Here is a 20,593-nt window from a genome sequence, read left to right as displayed (position 1 = left end):
GACTGAGCCACCCTGGCACCCCTTTCCTGTCTACCTTTAACAAGATTCATAAAAAGTTATTTTGGAGAATATATTCTAACAGGTGTATTTAAGAAAAATTATTTTGCATATTACAAGGCAGAGGTAACTTACTATGTAACATCTTACTATCTTACTGTCTACATGTCTAACTAGTCGTGTCAGACCCTTCTCAGAGTGTTGGTATTTCATTTGATGGTGAAGATCTCCAAATAGTTCTGTGCATTTAAGCAGTTAGAAGCTTGTGCCTTTCTTTTTAAAGAATGCATGGTGATCATAGTTACACAAGCATGTGTGTCAGCTTCTTTCAGTTGTATGATTTAAACTAACCACCTCTTCTCTGGTCTCCATTGTGATAAAAGACATGTTCTCTTGTATGTTTATTCATAACAGCTGATGTTCCGTAAAATGAGAGGCTTAAGTGAATTTCCGGAAAATGTTTCAGCCACTGGAGATGTCCTGTCTCACTTGACCTCCTCGGTTGACCTGGACTTCGGCGCGCACCATCCCCTCCACGTGACCATGCTACCTAACCCCTCGCACCTGGAAGCTGTCAACCCTGTGGCCGTGGGGAAGACTCGAGGAAGGCAGCAGTCTAGACAGGACGGGGACTACTCTCCAGACAGTTCGGCTCAGCCTGGGGACAAAGTCGTTTGCTTACAGGTACTTGTAGCTTCAGGAAGTGAGGCCGGAGGCTGAGGAGAGCAGGAGGAAGGGAAGGGAGATGGTAGACATTCAAGACGAAATTGAGATTAACTTTTGGGAAAAGAAGATTCCGGGCTTGTTTTTAAAATTAATAGCAGGTATGAGGTCTAGTCTCAAGGCAACTGACTTTTTAGACCGAGGTTTCACTGTGTTGTTGTTGTTGTTTTTTTTTTTGAAGAACCACTTTAAAATTTTTAAAATTTAAATTCAATTAATACATAATGTATTATTGGTTTCAGAGGTACAGGTCTGTGATTCATCAGTCTTATATAACATCCTCCAGTGCTCATTATACATGCCCTCCTTCATGCCCATCACCCAGTTACCCCATCCCCCGACCCCCTCCCCTCCAGCAACCCTCAGTTTGTTTCCTATGCTTAAGAGTCTCTTATGGTTTGTCTTGTGTTTTTCTTTCTGGAGTTGTGCATGTTATTTAAGGGAGTTATCGACTGGTAACCCTGATGCTTTTCAGAGGACAGATGTCATTACTTTTAGGAAACTACGTGGTATCCATATATCTAACAGGGCTTGCTTGTTTGTTTTACGGTAAAGGTCTTGGGGTGCCTGGGTGGCTCAGTCAGTTAAGCATCTGAGTCTTGGTCTGAGCTGAGGTCTTGATCTCAGAGTTGTAAGTTCAAGCCCCGTGTTGGGCTCCATGCTGGGTGTAGAGCCTACTTAAAAAATAATAATGAAATAAAATAAAGGTCTTTGGCATTAAGGCAGCCAATACTAATTATGAGCGTGGTTCTTGCTTCCTTTACCCACCCCCCACCCCTAGTCACCCCCAGTCACCCCCAGTTTTGCTAACCCAACAGCCTGGAGGTTTGGACTATGGGTCACATTTTTTTTTTTCTATGAGTATTCATTTAAATATGAACTTTTAACTCCTGGGCAGTAATTAATTCTGGGTATCAGTAACTAAGTCTTTAAGCCCCACAGGAATAGGTAACTCTATAAGGCAGGAGAATATTTGGCTGCTTACCCAAATAACAACTGTATCTTATTATCGCATGTTAATTTCTCATGGGCCAGAAACTTGTAGTAAGTAAATTGGGGGTAGCAGCATTGCCTTTGACTACACTATGGTATTTTGAAATGGAAATGTTACATTGTTAGCCATTCTCTTTACCTTTCACTTGACTTAATTCATGATACTCTAAAGTATTTCTATCATTCACGTTCGCCCAGCGCGTGAAGCAGGTCTTCACATGGGCTCTAGAAGTAAGAGGTGAAAATGACATTTTCTTTAAAGTGATGAGAAACTGACTGCCCTCTTTTGTCTACTTTGTGTTCCAAAATTATTTTGCCCTGCTGTGTCTGTACATGTCTTGCCTTGTTCAAGGATATAATTCTAATTTCTTCTGAGAACTCTAAATTTGGAGCCTATAATATCACGGTGGGTGAGATTCTGGATGCTACTTTTTCTGCCCGTCTTCTGTTTATCTGGGTCCAGAACCTGGTGAAGGTAGATTGTCCTTTGTGATGGGTACGTGTGTCTAACCCCCTGGCTGTGTTTGGCTGAGTAGCTCCCACCTCACTCAGCATTTATTTGTGCTTATGGACCCTTACTCCCAAAAAGCTTTCTGGGGCATAGTGAAGTGGTTTCTCTTGCGATTTAAGAAGAAAATAAAATTAGCAAATGGCACATGTGCGCTTTCGTGCCAAGAATCCAAAGACCATGATAAAACGATGCAAGTTAAGAGCAGATGTTATGTTCTTTTTTTGAGAAATTTTTGTTTGAGTATAGTTGAGGCCAGATGTTACGTTCTTTTTTTTTTAGAGGGAGAGAGGGAGGGTGAGAGAGAGAATCTCAAGCAGGCTCCACCCCCAGCGCTGGGCGTGGAGCCCGGTGGGGGTCTCCATTCCACAACTCTGAGATCCTGACCTGAGCCGAAATCAAGAGTCAGATGCTTCACAGACTGGGCCACCCAGGTGCCCCCCTTCCCCCAGGTGGTATGTTCTTACCACTGCCTCTACTGTAACATTTTTGTAAAGGAGCAGAAGAGGCACAAATCCCTCCCTCTTCCTTGCTTTACGGAACCCCTCTTAACACCACTGTCCCCCAAAAATCCCCTCATCAAGGGGGAGCATTCAGATGCCCAGAGCCCCGGGACCTGGTGGCTAAGGGTTGGACTTTACAGCATAACGTGGTGCAGAAAAGACAAAGACTCGAGTTCAAATCCTGCCTTTGCTGCTTTCTGGCTTGGTGTGCTTGGTTCTGTTACCGAGGTTCTCTGAATATCATAGGTAAATGGGAGTATATTCCATTCCTCCTAGTGTTCTGAAAATTAAATGAGAGCATGTACATAATAAGTTCCTTGATCCAGGAGAAAGGCTTGGAGGGGTAGAGAAATACGTAGAAAAAAACCTGGAGGTACCATAGAAGGCCCAGCGTCTACTCCAGTGTGAAATATGCACTCTTGGTGAACCTTGGTTTTCTCATCTGTAAAAAGGACAGTAGTGACTTCCTTATCCGCACCGCCCCCCCTCCCCCCCACTGAGTGGATTGATGCTGTGGAGATAATGTGCGGGTATTCGTTATTACTAGGTGTAGGGACTCCAAAATGGGAGTCATCTCTATAGACCCTGGCCAAGGGAAGGTGTGGCCTGGAATTGTTACTTCTGCAAAGGAGTGCTTCCTTTCTTAGCCAAAATATTCTATTTACATAAAAAAAAATGACTATTTTAAGGACATTTTTAATGTCCTTTAAAAAAAATCTACTTCCAAGTATTCTTTCTTTACTCGTATTTAGGTCTTTTACTTCTGTTATTTTTAGAGTTCCAATGGTCACGCTGTTAGGGCATCTGAGATCATTTTAGTTTTTACTCCGGCATTTTGACTGTTTCTGATATTAGCCTTTTATTTAATTTATTTTTTACTGCAATATATTGACAATAATGTTATGTAAGTTTACGGGGTATAATATGTTGATTTGACAGGTAATATCCTTTTAGCCTGAAGTCAGTAGAACTCATATCTTCTTCTAAGATTTTCTAAGATCTACAATTCCCTCATTATTTGCTTTCAACTTTTCTAAAAGAGATTTCACTTTTTCTCTACCACTTCCTGTCCGTCAGGTTTTGTGATGATGTTGTGACCTAACAGACTTCAAATGTTCTGGAAGAATAGCACATTTCAGACGTTGTGTGGTAGTATTTTGTTGGTTCCTCAAAGCATCCTTTCACCCACTTGTGAGAGACTCCCCACCCCCCCCCGCCCCACCTCCTGTCTTTGCAGTCACATCCCCCTCCTTTATGTTTATAGTGGTGGCCAACACACCCAGTGGGGATCAGGGGATGCAAGCTGCACGCGGACTCTTTTCAGGGGCGGGATGATTGGGGAAGAGAAAAGGTTCAAAGCTGTGCACTGTTCCTCGTGTCTTGCAGGCTGTTTTTGTGAAAACTGTGCTGGAGCTGATTTTCCTTCTATACCTCCAATAGCCCTTCCTTCTGTGGTGCTGCTGTTTGTTCTAGAATGTTGATGGGTATATTAGAAATGATGGGTATGAATGATAATGTGGGGGTGGGTAGAATGGATCAGCTGGTGGTGGCCACAAGAGGAAAAGGGCTTTGGAACCTGCTTGAGATCAGCCTAACCATTCTACAAAATCCTGTACAGAACCAGCAGAGTTTTGGGAAGGCAGAGGAGCCGTGAGAGTGTGGTTGTTTTTATTCCTGTTATTATTTGAAAACAATTTATTCCAATTAGAAACATAAATTTCTACACCCCTTATGTTCATTTTCTCGTTTTCTCCTCCATGATTTAGGTTCACGGTGATGCATCTTTCTGTGGTCAGGGGATTGTTCCCGAAACATTTACGCTGTCTAATCTCCCACATTTCAGAATTGGTGGGAGTGTCCATCTGATTGTCAATAACCAGCTGGGTTACACCACTCCTGCAGAAAGAGGAAGGTCTTCCTTATACTGCAGTGATATCGGTATGTGACACAGGGAGGCGGCCCTAGAGAAACATCTAGTTCACTTGGAAGAGTGAACCTCGCTGGTTATCCCGTTTTAAATTTTGGATCAGATATGGTCAGTAGTCACCAACAGTGTTACTAATAGTCCTTTAAAAGTCTGAGTGTGGGGGCGCCTGGGTGGCTCAGTCGTTAAGTGTCCGCCTTTGGCTCAGGTCATGATCCCGGGGTCCTGGGATCGAGCCTCGCATCGGGCTCCCTGCTCCGCGGGAAGCCTGCTTCTCCCTCTCCCACTCCCCCTGCTTGTGTTCCTGCTCTTGCTATCTCTCTCTCTGTCAAATAAATAAATGAAATCTAAAAAAAAAAAAAAAAAAGTCTGAGTGTGATCTTGGAATCCGAGGAAGTAAGACAAGAGCGGAACTGAGAGGGTGCCATCTCAAATTGTCCAAGTATCCAGTTGAATGATAAAAACCAAAGATCAGTACAGTTGATACAACACCAGAGTACTCGTCTTTAGGAGATTCAGACCTGGGGTACCCAAAACCCCAGTCAAGATGGTATATTCAGTCAGTGAATTTGGCTAAGTGGTCTTGGTTAGAAATCAGATGTGAGGAAGCAAAGTTGACTCGTTTTACCCTGGAAATTGGGCAGAATTAAGAGAAAGGCAGGCTTTTTTACCCATCGTCCAGTTCATGAGTTACAAAAACTGTTAGGTGGTAGGAACTATTCCGTTTTTGCACCCAGACCCTGTCCTGGATGCCTTTTGGGGCTATCTCTGTGAATTTTCTTTTAAAGTTCATTTATTCTTAAGTAATCTCTATACCCAGTGTGAGGCTCGAACTCAGGACCCCAAGATCAAGAGTCCCTTGCTCCTCCAACTAAGCCAGCCAGAGGTCCCTATGAAATTTTTGTGATTAGTTTGATAGAGATACTGGGAACACGTTCTAGGACTTCTCTTTTCTTAACTCATGTAATCTTTACAACATTGCTAAGAGGTAGGAGCTATTATCTCAGTTTTATAGATAAGAAGACTGAGCTTTATAACTTTACCAAGGTCACAGAGTAAGTTGCAGAGCTGGGACATGACCTCTTTCCTGTCAGCTGGACTCCAAAGTATGGGTTCTTAACAAACCAGCCAAACCATCTCTGAGTATGTGGGCTGCCTCCCCACACAGGCAACAGGACTTGGAGGTGGGCTAATGTCATTTGGGGATAGCCGGCTGGTTTCATCTGTCTTCTCTGTTTCAGGGAAGCTTGTGGGCTGCGCCATCATCCATGTCAATGGAGATAGCCCAGAGGAAGTGGTCCGTGCCACACAGCTGGCTTTTGAATACCAGCGCCATTTCCGGAAGGATGTGATTGTTGATCTGTTATGCTACAGGCAGTGGGGCCACAATGAGCTGGACGAGCCCTTCTTCACCAACCCAGTCATGTACAAAATCATCAGGTGTGATTTTAAACCTCTGTTGAAGATCCCCTCACCCCCATGGTGCTCACATTATTTTACTATTTTTATTAGACACTCTGAGGTAGGGTGACCAACTCCCTGGGTTGCCTGGTACATAGAACTTCCAGTGCTAAAACTGGGACAGTCCTGAGCAAACTGGGATGGTCACCCTGTGGGTCCCAGGAAAGCTCCCCATATTCTACAAACTCTACTCATTTGCTCATTGAATAAACAAAGGCAGTTTACCAACGCCAGTTGGCAGATGGGAAACTGAAGTAGGAGGACGTGGGCAGAGGCCGTAGCCTGAAGCTACTTAGTATACCATCGACAGGACCAGAAGCAGATCCTCCATGATTCGCTTGGCGCCTCGGCAAGTAATATGATGGATTGTAAGGAATCTTGAGAATCATACCATCCAATATGGAGGCCACTAGCATACGTGGCTACTGAACACTTGAAATGTGGCCAGTCCTGCTGGAGAGGGGCTGTAAGTGTAATATACACACCAGATTCCAAAGACTTCATCTGACAAAAAAAATGTAAACTATCTCAATAGTTATTTTTATGTTGGTAAAGTATTGAAGTGACCATATTCTGCCTATATTGGGTTAAATAAATATGTTATTAAAATTAATTCCACCTAGGGGCGCCTGGGTGGCTCAGTCAGTTAAGCGTCTGCCTTCGGCTCAGGTCATGATCCCAGGGTTCTGGGATCGAGCCCCGCATCGGGCTCCCTGCTTGGTGGGAAGCCTGCTTCTCCTTCTCCCACTCCCCCTGCTTGTATTCCCTTTCTCACTGTCAAATAAATAAATAAAATCTTAAAAAAAAAAAAAAGAATTATCAACCTTGAAAATAAAGTAGCCAGTTATTTAAAAAAAATAAATAAAATTAATTCCACCTATTTTTTTTTAAGCCTTTTCTAATGTGACCACTAAGAAATTTTTAATTACGCATTGGTTCATACTACATTTCTGCTGGACAGCACTGGGATAGAAGATTAATGTGACAGAGAGGAACGTGTTACTTTGGAATTTTTGTTTTGATACTAGAGAGTACAACAGAGCCGCTTCCCCCCTTTATTTCTATATAGGTATAAATGAAAGCAGAGGAATAAATTGCGTGACATTTTACAGGTCTTTCTGGTCATAGGTAGCAGACTGCTCTTGGAAGAGCAAGTCTGGGTTCTCTGTTTAGCTTTGAATTTAGCTGCTGAGTGGCTTGATGTGGCTCAGGGCCCCATTAAAAAAGATTCATCTGGTCTACCTTTTGTCAGGACTAAATACGATAAAGTATATGAGCAAGCTTTGTAGTTTAAAGTATTATGTGAACATAGAGTGGCATTATTACTGTTGTAAAATTGGGATACTGATTATTATAGTTCCTGGATTATTAAAGCCACCGGAAACAGATGTTGGCGACTTTGAGTTCAATACTTTTTGAAATAAAGGGGTAGACAATGTAGGTCACTTTTATAAATAACTGTCCAGAATGTACCAATTCGTAGAGAAACTCTACTAATTATTTCTACCTTGATGTAGCTGAAAGCCTATAAAGAGGAATTTGTTTTTTTCTTGCTTACTTGGAAGAGGTTGTTGCTCACCATTGCCTTAAACAAAAAATAAGGTATTGGAGTGAAAGTTACATAAATGGATCATTTTAAAGTGAACAATTCAGAGGCATCTAGTACACTCAACAATGTTGTGCAACCACCCCCGCTGTCTAGTTCCAGAACGTGCCCTGCGTGCCTTCTTATGGTGATGATGCTCTGTGATACCTTTGACGGTGACTGTGTCTCATTCTTCAATTGTTGCAAATCAGATGGCCTTTTTTCCCCTATTTCCTGGACAGAGCCCGAAAGAGCATCCCAGACACCTATGCAGAGCACCTGATTGCTGATGGACTCATGACTCAGGAAGAGGTGTTGGAAATCAAATCCTCCTACTACGCGAAGTTAAATGACCATTTAACCAACATGGCGCACTATAGCCCCCCGGCCACCAACCTGCAGGCCCACTGGCAGGGCCTGGTCCAGCCGCCAGCCTGCATTAGCACCTGGGACACGGGTGTTCCCCTCGACCTCCTGCGGTTTATTGGCTTGAAGTCCGTGGAGGTGCCAGAGGACCTCCAGATGCACAGTCACCTTCTGAAGATGTATGTTCAGGTAGGGAGCCTTATGATTTCCAGTGACTGTTTGTCTCGTGCAGCAAAGAAATCGGCATTGATCTGGTCTTTCCGGTTGGCTAACGAATTTGGGAGTTACTGATTGTGGGTCGCCAGGTGGTGGGAGCCGATCCTGGTGATGTTTTGGTGCTGATAGTCACTGAACTCCGATTTGTCCCCTTCTCCTTTTTTTTTTCTTCTTCCCTTCCTACCCACATACATGGTTTGGTCCTGAGAGTCAATGCAGATTTGGTCTGCTTCTCATTTCCCTCCATTTATTTATTTATTCGTACATGTTTAATACATCACATGCATGTGGACTACGTGCCCATTATCATAGATACAGCGGCACAGGAATGCCTGTTTCGATTTTTCTGACCAGTGAGCAGAAAACACTTTCATTTTGGGGAGTAGCTTAAATAAAAATGAATAAAAGTCAACATGCATATCCCAAAGGCGACCGTTTAGGCCCTTATGCAGGTCTCAGTTTTATATATTGTCTCAGGTTAAATATAGATTGAAGTCTTGGTTTGCCGGTGCCTTGGTGTTTCCTAGAATGTGGGACTCTCTGAGCTGAAAGTGGGGGAGCAAGGAGCCAAAGGCTTTCACCTTTCTTAAACTTGAATGGAGGCACTGTCCTCTGGATGACTTCCTTTTTAGGTTATTATTGTCTGTAAAGAGACTTATTTTTTTAAGATTTATTTATTTGAGATGGGAGGGGAGGGGAAGAGGGAGAGAATGTCCAAGCAGACTACCGCTGAGCAGGGAGTCCCTTGAGGGGCTCGATCTCATGACCCATGAGACGTGGCCTGAGCCAAATCCAAAAGTCGAATGCTTAACCGACTGAGCCACCTAGGCACCCCAGGCATAGAGACTCTTAAAACAATCTATGTACTTACCATCCAGCTGAAGAATTAGAATATTAGACGTAGTTTCCCTCGTGCACTCCCTGGCGCCATCTCCTCTGCTTCACGCACAGGTTACCCACTGACCCAAGCGCCTGCTTGTTTTGCCTGGTTGAAAACCTAGAACTGCTGTCATCCTCTTACGTTTCCTTCACACTTTCTCTTTTACTTAACATTGTGCTTTTGATACTTACTGTTGTTGCATTACATTGTTTGGACTCAGTGTGAAAAAGGGGGTAGACTCTTAAAAGTGTCCTTTTTTTTTTTTTTCCCCTCCCCTTCCATTTTTTGCAGTCCAGACTGGAGAAAGTGATGGATGGAACAAAGTTAGACTGGGCCACGGCAGAAGCTCTTGCTTTGGGCTCATTACTTGCTCAGGGTAAGAAGTTTCTGGTTAGCTACACAGCTGGTAGGGGGTGCTTTGTATGACATTTGTTATATGTGACCTCTGAGGTTTTGGATTAGAACTATCTCCTGTCATGTTCATTGACTAGAGAGGTTCTAAACTTTTCGACAATATTATTTGATCTTAGTATAAGTCATGTTGGTAACCTTCATCAGAGAATAAATGACAGAACGTTTCTTGCTGTGAAACAAAGGGCTCTGTGCTGGATGAGTTGGAAAGATATTTTCCTCTAAAGATTGTAGAGCGAATGATGATTCTCCATTCTTGTATATTCTCACCTTACACAGACTTTTGAATATAGGATAGGTTTATTTTAGTAACGATAATCTCTTTGCTAAGGAAAATTCTCAGGTTGAGCTGATGTGTAAGAATTCAGGGTCACCATGCCTTAAGTTATTCATGGGAATCTGGATTTTTCTTTTTTCCTACCTGTTTCCTTAAGGTTTTAATGTGCGTCTGAGTGGGCAAGATGTTGGCCGTGGAACTTTTAGTCAGAGGCACGCAATGGTTGTTTGCCAGAGGACCGATGACACCTATATCCCTCTGAACCATATGGACCCGAATCAGAAGGGGTTTCTAGAGGTAGGATGTCTTTTCAATTTATTGTAAAACCCAGGTACCGATAATTATAGTTATAGGATTCTTAAAGCAACTAGAAGCAGATGTTGGCAACTTTGAGTTCAATCTTTATTTATTTATTTATTTATTCAAGATTTTATTTATTTATTTGATAACGAGAGAATGAGAGACAGAGAGCACGAGAGGGAAGAGGGTCAGAGGGAGAAGCAGACTCCCTGCCGAGCAGGGAGCCCGATGCGGGACTCGATCCCGGGACTCCAGGATCATGACCTGAGCCGGAGGCAGTCGCTTAACCAACTGAGCCACCCAGGCGCCCCGAGTTCAATCTTTTTTTAAAGTAGTATAATTAACATGGTGTTATATTAGTTTCAGATGTACAATATGGTGATTCAACATTTCCATACATCACCTGGTGCTCATCTAGATAAGTGTACTCTTAATCCCTTCATTTATTTCACCCAGCCCCCCAGCCCCCCAGCCCCCCATCTATCTATCCGCCTTCCCTCAGGTCATGACCAGGTTTGTTCTCTGAGTCTGTTTTTTTGTCTCTCTTTTCATTCATTTCGTTGATTCTTAAATTCCATACATGAGTGAAGTCATATGGTATTTATCTTTTTCTGACTGACTTATTTCACCTAGCGTTATACCCTCTAGATATTACTCAGCCATAAAAAAGAAATAATCTTGCCATTAGCAACACGGGTTCAATCCTTTTTGAAATAAAGGGTGCTGAATGGGTGGAGAATGAAGGTCTATACACTTGGGATGGAAGCAGCATACTAGGGAGTAGACTAGAGCTGTTTTACTCCAGCTACTTATCTGTAGTCTTGTAAATGTCAAATGGTTATTCATTTTGTCAATCCAAAATTGATGTTGTAATCTGTGCGTTGCTGAATTCATTAAAGGAAGCCAAAGATGTGGATGATAAGTCAACATTTCTTGCCTACTAAAAAAAATTAAAAAGCCCTTGAGCACTTGGTTGGCTCAGTCAGTAGAGCATGAAACTCTTTGGGTCATGTGTTCAGGCACCATAAGTGGGCATAGAGCTTATTTTTAAAAAAATGCCCAGCTTTCTCAAGGTTACCTTATTTTCTAAGGTTTAGTGGCTCATATACTTCTATATGAGCATATACTTCTATGTGCTAGTCACTGAGCTCTACTCATTAGAGTCAGGGGCTGGGTCTTTTCATTTTTATCTAATAGCTAGCATAGTGCTGGGCACATGATGTTTGTTAAATTATCCTTCAAGGTATGCTTAGTGGCATGTCATCTTTCTTCCTATTCTAGTCATTTGAGTATAATCTTGAGTATACTGATACTCAATATTTAAAAAAATTCGCTTGTCACAAGCAAGATTCCAGAACAATTACTTAAAAGGACATGACGCTCATCTTTTCTTTACATTAGTCTGAAATCTACCCCTGAATCAAGTCAGGTTGGGGATCTAGATACTGAAATGTGAAGTATCCCACCACCCCCATGTCCTTCTCTGAACTGTGACTCGATATATCGTATCAGTTCATTTTGACTATTACTATTTAGAAAGCTCCAAGTAAATGCCTTGCATCTATTATGAGGATGCTGTCAAAGATTTCATTAATTATCTAATAGCATGTCCTTTATATGGAGACCCTGGGAGGAACTCCTTCTTGCTCATGGTCCTGAGAGTGGTTGCAGCTCATTGAGCAGTGGTTTGTCTTGTGTATGCACCGTGAGTTCTGCGACCGTGTGGCATTCTCCAGTCAGCAATGGCTCCCAGGAAGGGGTGAAGGCCATGGTACCCTTGGTGACTGTAGGTCACCAGGTTGTCTGTCCCCTCTGTTCTGTGTCTCAATCTTTATCTTTTTTCTCTCTACTTAACATTTACATTATCACATTGTATATTATGTATATCATGAGCCACCTCAAGTGCATTTGGGAATAAATAAAAGCATTAATAAATCCAAGACATGAAGGTAGATACGCGTATACAAGTGTGTAAAGTACATTGAATGTACAGGTGAAGGTGCAGCAAGTCAACTTGGGAAATCAGGAGAAGCTTGGGAGAGGAAGCCAGATTTGAGCTGGGGCTGGAGGAACATGAGTTGCCTAGTCTGGTGCATGCAGAGAGGACATTCCAGGTGGGCACAGTCATACACACAAAGCCTGTGAAGTGAGACGACAGGAACTCCAAATAGCTTCATGTCACTGGAGGTTCAGCTGCAAAATGGGTACAGGGGCGAGGGAGAGGAGACTGGCCAGACTCCCCACATTGCGAAAGACTTGGAATGTAATGGAAGCTGGAAACCTTGGAGGAATTTTGAACAGGTGATCAGGTTTTTGTATCAGAAAGAGCCCTCCTGATGGTACTTTGAAAGCTGAAGATGGATGAGAATTTTGGACAGTTTTGTCTGTCCCAGCTTTACTGAAGTAAGGGCAATTTCCAAGGAGACTTCTCAGTTGTCTAGGCAGAAAATTGCAGGGACCTGAATTAGGGCAGTAGCGGTGCAGATGGAATATGGGGCCAGATTTGAGAAGAGCTATAGGACTTAGTGGTAGATGTAGGGAGTGGAGAAGAAAGACTAGTCTTGCTTATCTCCTGCTTCCTGACTCGGACATTTGCTATATGATGACGGCATTCACCCAAATATAGAGTAAAGAGAGGGAACGGGTTTGGTAAGGAAAGATGATGGATTGAGTTTTGGACATTTGCCTTTGAGGTGGCTGAAGAACATAGAAGTTTTTGTCCATTACAGAAAGGCAATTAGATACATATGTCTGGAGTTAATGAAGGAATCTGGTCTTGAGATACACGTTTGGACATCATCAGGGTGTAGAAATGTTTGAAACCACAGGGTGGGATTATCTCCCTGGGAGAGAGCAGAACAGGAAGAGGGCCAAGGGATAGGGTCTTGGGAAAAACAGTTTTTTTAAGGTGCTGGCAGAGGAAAAGTATTTCCCAAAAGAGCATCCAGAAAGGCAGGAGGAGAACTGGAAGTCGCTGTGTCATGAACTGAAGGAGGGAGAAGTCCTATATGAGAAAGAACAGCATGGCCATTGGATTTAGCAACTGGAAGGTCAAGGGTCGACCTCACATAGAGCTGCTTTCGTGGAGCGGTGAGAACAGAAGCTAGATTGCATTAGCTTGAGGGGTAAACAGGAGTTACAGAACTGGAGACAAGTGGATTAGATAATTCTAGAAGCTTGACTGTGAAAGGAAGCTACAACTAGAGAGCATGGGTCAGGGGAATGCTTCTCACTGCATTTTTGAGCTGTTGATTTCTGTCTGCCGTGAGGGGAAAGCCAGTGAGGAGGGGTTCAGAAAACGGGCATTAGGTGATGAAGCTGGTGAAGCAGCAGAAAGGAAGAATGGATGTAGAACACGGGCGGGTATGTCAGCTTCAGGTAGGAAGACAGATGAGGAGGGGAGGCAGAAGGTGAGGGTACCAGTCTGAACCCCATTTACAGTGCACTCGGGAATCTGAGCAATGTAGCTGTCTTTTAAAATTAATGTAACATACAGATTATAACTGAAATCAAAAGAGAAATCAGAAAAGACAAATTATACACAATCCTACCATGGTAATAAATCATCTACTTTTATTTTTCTATATTGTCACTGAGTACTTACCCATATAAATCGCAAATTTTTATACTTGTCGTCATAGTGGAAATGTAGTTTTTTCCCAGAGTTTTTTGTTTGTTTGTTTGTTTGTTTTTTAGAGAGAGAGAGCGTGCACACCTGCCCTCTCAGGGTGAGGGCCAGAGGGAGAGGGATAGGGAGAATCTCAAGCAGACTCCCTGTTAGGCGCAGAGCCTGACCCGGGCCTTGATCTGAACGACCCCGAGATATGGCCTGAGCTGAAACCAAGAGTAGGCCGCTTGACTGAACCTCCTGGGCGCCTCCAGAGTTGGGTTTTTTTTTTATGTTATGTTAGTCACCATACATGACATCCTTAGTTTTGGATGTAGTGTTCCATGACTCATTGTTTGTGCGTAACACCCAGTGCTCCACGCAGAACGTGCCCTCCTTAATACCCGTCACCAGGCCAACCCATTCCCCACGCTCCCCTCTAGCACCCTCGGTTGGTTTCTCAGGGTCCATCGTCTCTCCTGGTTCTCCCCCTCCAATATCCCCCCGCCTTCATTCTTCCCCTCCTGCTATCTTCTTCTTTTTTTAACATGTAATGTATTATTTGTTTCAGGGGTACAGGTCTGTGATTCAACAGTCTTGCACAATTCACAGCGCTCACCAAGCACATACCCTCCCCAGTGTCTGTCCCCCAGCCCCCCCATCCCTCCCAGCCAGAGTTGTTTTTTTTTTTTAAGTAAAAGAGTATTCAGTCTTTCAATGTATACAATTCAGTGGTTTTTGGCGTATTCACCGAGTTGTGCAAATGTCACCACTGTCTAGTCTCGGAACATTTTCATCACCCCCAGAAAGGAGTCCCATGCCCAGTAGGAGTGTCGTCATTCCTCCCTCCACTCTGCCACTGACAACCATTCATCTACTTTCTGTTTCTATTGATTTGTCTATTTTGGACTTTTCGAATAGATAGAATCATATAAATAAGCAGCCTTTTGAGACTGGCTCCTTTCTCTTAGCGTCCTGTTCTCAGGGTTCATCCAAGTGGTACCCTGTGTCACTACCTCATTCCTTTTTCTTGCCAACTGTTACTCTATAAATACACGACTTACAGATATCTTTTAGAAACATTTTGAAATAAAGACGAAATTACAAAAAAGTTCGATGTCCAATGCAAAAGGAGCTCTTCTCCTTCTGAGACATTTGAGACACCAAGTTGGAAGTACCAGGTTGTTCACCTCCTGCCCTGAGTGCATGTTTCTGCAAACAAGGACCTTTTCCTCCACCACGGCAGTACAGCCCCACGGCAGGAAACGAACCTTGGAACTTGACTACCATCTCATCCTCCAACCCCATTCAGCATCATGTTGTGTTTATTTCTATTTGTTTTATCTTTTTTTTTAAAGATTTTTTTTTAAAGATTTTATTTATTTATTTGACAGAGACACAGCGAGAGAGGGAACACAAGCAGGGGGAGTGGGAGAGGGAGAAGCAGAGCAGGGAGCCCGATGCGGGGTTCGATCCCAGGACCCTGGGATCATGACCTGAGCCAAAGGCAGACGCTTAACGACTGAGCCACCCAGGCGCCCCTCTTTTTTTTTGTTGTTTTTTGATTGAAGTAGAGTTGACACACAATGTTGTATTAGTTTCAGGTGTACAACACGGTGATGTGCTCACAAGTCTAGCTACCATCCGTCACCTTACACTGCTCCACTACCATTGACAATATTCCCTGTGCTGTACCTTTCACCCCGTGACTTACTCATTCCATCACTGGAAGCCTGGACTTCCTAGTCTCTCTTCCATCCACTTTGCCCATCCTCCCCCCCCCCCCCCCCCGGCGATCACCAATTCGTTCTCTGTATTTATGGGTCTGTTTCTGCTTTTGTTTGCTTTTTCGTTTCTCATGTTTTTTTTTTTGGATTCCACATACAAACGAAATCATATGGTATTTGTCTTTCTCTCTGTGTGACTCACTTCACTTAGCGTGGCACCCTTAGATCCACTCATGTTATCCTGTGACTGAGTAGAATCGTGTTGCGTTTAATTGTCCTGTCTTTTTTGCCTCCTCAGAGATCTAATTTTATGTTCTGTTTTTCTTTTTTATCTTAACATGTCGTGATGGTTCTTTTGCTCTATTGTGCAGATAGGATATTAGAATAATGGATTCTAACCAAAGGTAGGCTTACTTTTGGTAACTTCCCCCGCTTTGTTTTGTGATATATTTTTTAAAAGCTTGTATGACACAGTTTTACTCTCAGCAATAAAGATAGGTTATCTGAGAAGTTAATTTTGTTTATCCTTTTTAAAAATTTTTAAGTTTTTATTTTTCATTTTTTTAAGTAGGCCCCAACATGGGGCTTGAACTCACAGCCCTGAACCCAAGACCCAAGCTGAGATCAAGAGTTGGTTGCTCAACGAGCTGAGCCAGCCAGGCGCCCCTAATTTTGCTGATCTTCAAAGAGAATCTTTAATGCCCATATTCCATTCTTTTCCCTCCTGTCTCTGTGCCAACGTTCCCCAGATGCGTCACACACGGAGAGCAGACCGCCTTTCTCAAAGAAATGCGGAGATGAATGGAAAGAAAGCCCCCCTCTGTGCCCCTCCTCCCTTTTGAGAGGTTTGTGATGCTTTACTGATTCCTGTCTCCCCTTCCCTTGCATGACAGTGTTTCTGTTCTCTTCCTTTGCATTAGGTCAGCAACAGCCCCTTGTCAGAAGAAGCTGTCCTGGGATTTGAATATGGAATGAGCATTGAAAGCCCCAAGTTACTGCCCCTCTGGGAGGCTCAGTTTGGTGATTTCTTCAATGGTGCGCAGATCATTTTTGACACGTTCATCTCTGGAGGTTGGTGTTGGCATATGCATGTGGCACAGCCTTAGCCTCTTGGGGACAGATGAATGGAAAGGGCCATAGCTGCTTACGAGATGCTGTAGCACAGACCCTCAGGAGAGTTGGGGGGGCTGCCCTGCCATCTTTTGGGGCCTGGCAGCTATGGGATGGTTACGAAAGCTGCCAGAGGGCTGGGGGCCACTCTGACTGTAGGCAGCACCTTCTCCAGGGGAGTGTGCTTGGCTGTAGGGAGCAGGGCATGTACCTACCAGCTCCTAGGCAATGGATTTTCGGGTCTGTGCTTGGGGCATGTTGAGGAGCTGTGACATGAATAACAAGCAGGCAATGGTGACATTAGTGAGGATTTGTGGTCAGAGTGAATGGCGGCCTTGAAAATCCACTTCCCTCAACCCAGGGATATTCAAGTATCTGAAAGCTGGTAGCTGTGCATCTTTATTGTTTTTGACCATCATTTACAAAAGCAGAACCTGCTTATTGTAAAATTCAAAGGTATGTAGTAAAGTACAAGTGTGAGTCCCTGTCACCCCATTCTCTGGGGGAACCATGCTTGGAATTTGTACACTTCAGTCCTCCCTTTGCTGTGTTTCTCTGTTACCTTGTAGTTGTAAGGAAGGAAAAGTGCCGGGGCGCCCGGGTGGCTCAGTCATTAAGCGTCTGCCTTCGGCTCAGGTCGTGATCCCGGGGTCCTGGGACCGAGTCCTGCATCGGGCTCTCTGCTCCGCGGGAAGCCTGCTTCTCCCTCTCTGCCTGTCGCTCTCCCTGCTTGTGCTCTCTCTCTCACTTGCTCTTTCTGACAAGTAAATAAATAAAAACTTAAAAAAAAAGGGGGGGGGAAGAAAGGTGCCTTGAGGAGACTGGGCTTTGACAGGCCCAGAGGCCTTCCTCAAGTGTCTGCGCCCTCAGGCTGAGGACAGTGACCTGTGTTGTAAGTGGTGCCGTGAGGAAAGGCAAGAGCCACCTGGAATCAGAGACACATGCTGTCCTTGAAACTGGGACACTCCCCTTTGAATTTGTCTTCCATCTGCTAAAGCCCGTTCAGCGAACATGTCCTATAGGGTTTCAGCCAGTAGGGTGGGTATTTTCCTCTGAAGCACGGAACACTGCTGGAAAGTGCATGGAATGGAAATGATTTTAGGGGATTGGACAGCAAACTAAATTTGTGTCACTACCCAAGTCACATCAGGCCATTCTGTTCCTGCTTCAGAGAGTTCTTACTCCCTGTCACGTGCTTTCCCAGGGGAGGCCAAGTGGCTCCTACAGAGCGGCATTGTTATTCTCCTTCCCCACGGGTACGACGGGGCTGGACCTGACCACTCCTCTTGCCGCATAGAGCGGTTCCTGCAGGTATGTCCCATGCCTTCTGGATTCCAAGAAATGCTTCCTGCTTCCGAGGGGCTTTGAAATAGAGCTACCTCCTGTAGATACTTCACGCACACCTCAAACTGTAAGACCTTGGAGTATTTGAATGACACAGATTCAATGCAACGTCAATACTCCTTATCAATGTGATGCCTGGGGTACACCAGCATCGTGGGTTTATGGCCATTAAAGTGGTTCTTGTATGGCAAAGGTCGGGGTTCCCAAACCAGGCTGATCGTCAGAATCACCTATGGAGCTTTTTGTAAATAGAGGTACAGGGACCAACACCAGATCAGATTCTTCGGGGCGGGGCCTAGGAATCTGTATTTTTACCTAAAATTCTTTTTTTCCAGTAGTGATAGTATTTTTATAAAATGATTTATGATCATTAAAAAAAAACAACTTATAACCACCCAGAAATATCCACGGTTACTCGTTGGTATGGATCATTAATCTACGCCCTTTTATGCATATGGCTTCCTAATACTTTATTATGAAAATTTTCAAACATACAGAAAAGTTGTAAGATTTTCCAGTGAACATTCATATGCCGACCCCTTAGATTCTACCATTAGTATTTCATTATACTGTACTTGTTTTATCACATCTGCTCATTATCATCCTTCTCTGTATAAACCCGTTCTATCTTCGGATGTATTTCAGAGTAAATGGGAGACACCTGTACACATAGCCTTAGTACGTGAATATCCTTAGTGATTTTGGCATATGTGCAGATAAAACATACAATCAGATGACAGATCAGTAGAAAGGTAGACAGAACAGTAGACAGACAGATGGACAGTTATATCGACAGGTAAAAATACAGAAAAATGATTTTATAAAAATTAGAATGCAGAAATAAATTGCAGGCAAATTAAAGACTATGTGTGATGCAAACACAAAACTACAGTTTGGGGAAGAAATACAGGATCCATACATATGTATGCGGAAGATACGGTTTGGGCGTCATCAGTATACAGATGTGTTTCCCTTAGGACAGCCCAGGCCATTATGATTGAATGAGATAACCTGAACATTTGCTCCTTTCTTCCATTTCTCCCTCAGATGTGTGACAGCATCGAACAGGGGGTAGATGGAGACACGGTGAACATGTTCGTGGTGCACCCGACTACTCCTGCACAGTATTTCCACTTGCTCAGGAGACAGATGGTCCGGAACTTCCGAAAACCCCTCATCGTTGCTTCTCCGAAGATGTTACTCAGGTTCCCTGTAAGTAGAAAAAACTAGTTAGGAAGCTTGTCTCGTTTTGTCATTTTAAAAAATTTTTATTTAGGGGCGCCTGCGTGGCTCAGTCGTTAAGTGTCTTGCCTTTGGCTCAGGTCATGATCCCAGGGTCCTGGGACCGAGCCCCGCATCGGGCTCCCTGCTCAGCGAGAAGCCTGCTTCTCCCTCTCCCACTCCCCCTGCTTGTGTTCCCTCTCTCGCTGTCTCTCTCTGTCAAATAAATAAATAAAATCTTTTAAAAAAAATAAAAAATAAAAAAAATAAAAAATTTTATTTAAATTCAAGTTTGTTAACATATAATGTATTATTAGTTTCAGGGGTAGGATTCAGTGACTCATCAGTTGCATAGAACACCCAGTGCTCATCACATCACATGCCCTCCTTAATGCCCATCACCCAGTTACCCCATTCCCCCAACCCCCATCCCCGCCAGCAACCCTCAGTTTGTTTCCTGTAGTTAAGAGTCTCTTATGGTTGGTTTCCCCCTCTTATTTTATTTTTCCTTCCTGCCCCCTATGTTCATCTGTTTTGTTTCTTAAATTACGCATATGAGTGAAATCATATGGTATTTGTCTTTCTCTGACTGACTTATTTCACTTAGCATAATACCCTCTATCTCTATCCACCTTGTTGCAAATGGCAAGATTTCATTCTTTTTGATGGCTGAGTAACATTCCACTGTATATATATATATATATATATATACCACATCTTCTTTATCCATTCATCCATTGATGGACACCTGGGCTCTTTCCATAGTTTGGCTATTTTGGACATTGCTGCTATAAACATTGGGGTGCACGTGCCCCTTTGAATCACTATTTTTGTATCCTTTCGATTAATACCTAGTAGTGCAATTGCTGGGTCGTAGGGTAGCTCTATTTTTAACTTTTTGAAGAAACTGTTTCCCAGACTGCACCAGCTTGCATTCCTACCAACAGTTTAAGAAGGTTCTCCTTTCTCTGCATCCTCGCCAACTTTTGCTGTTTCCTGAGTGGTTAATTTTAGCCATTCTGTCCAGTGTGAGGTAGTATCTCTTTGTGGTTTTGATTTGTGTTTCCCTGATGATGAGTGACATTGAGTACTTCTTCATGTGTCTGTTGGCCATCTGTATGTCTTGTTTGGAGAAATGTCTGTTCATGTCTTCTGCCCATTTCTTGACTGGATTTTTTGTTTTTTGGTATTGCATTTGATGAGTTCTTTATAGATTTTGGATACTAGCCCTTTGTCTGATACGTTGCTTGCAAGTATCTATTCCCATTCCGTAGGCTGCCTTTTAGTTTTGTTGATTGTTTCCTTTGTTGTGTAGAAGCTTTTTATTTTGATGAAGTCCAAATAATTATTATTATTTGTTTATTTTTTGTTTCCCTTGCCTCTGGAGACGTATCTAGTAAGAATTTGTTGCAGCTGGGGTCAGAGAGGTTGCTGCCTGTG

The 20,593-nt window shown here is 43.4% G+C and overlaps 1 protein-coding gene across 1 annotated transcript in view; it reads left to right on the top strand.

Moving 5' to 3' along the window:
* The window catches only part of DHTKD1 (dehydrogenase E1 and transketolase domain containing 1), a 55,426-nt gene that overhangs the window by 21,942 nt on the left and 12,891 nt on the right, over positions 1-20,593 (top strand). Inside the window, exons 5-13 of the mRNA XM_028114711.2 lie at positions 412-681; positions 4,491-4,662; positions 5,890-6,088; positions 7,937-8,249; positions 9,448-9,532; positions 10,002-10,141; positions 16,399-16,549; positions 17,793-17,899; positions 18,980-19,144. Of these exons, the coding sequence (XP_027970512.1) occupies positions 412-681; positions 4,491-4,662; positions 5,890-6,088; positions 7,937-8,249; positions 9,448-9,532; positions 10,002-10,141; positions 16,399-16,549; positions 17,793-17,899; positions 18,980-19,144 (1,602 nt within the window). The remainder of the gene's footprint in view (positions 1-411; positions 682-4,490; positions 4,663-5,889; positions 6,089-7,936; positions 8,250-9,447; positions 9,533-10,001; positions 10,142-16,398; positions 16,550-17,792; positions 17,900-18,979; positions 19,145-20,593) is intronic.

This window comes from Eumetopias jubatus, unplaced genomic scaffold (assembly GCF_037043125.1).
Source record: "Eumetopias jubatus isolate StellerSeaLion01/CBP00866 unplaced genomic scaffold, mEumJub1_p1.0 scaffold_8, whole genome shotgun sequence".
Classification (NCBI taxonomy): Eukaryota; Metazoa; Chordata; class Mammalia; order Carnivora; family Otariidae; genus Eumetopias; species Eumetopias jubatus.
The sequence above is the reverse complement of the archived record's forward strand: the minus strand, read 5'-3'. Positions and strand labels throughout refer to the sequence as shown.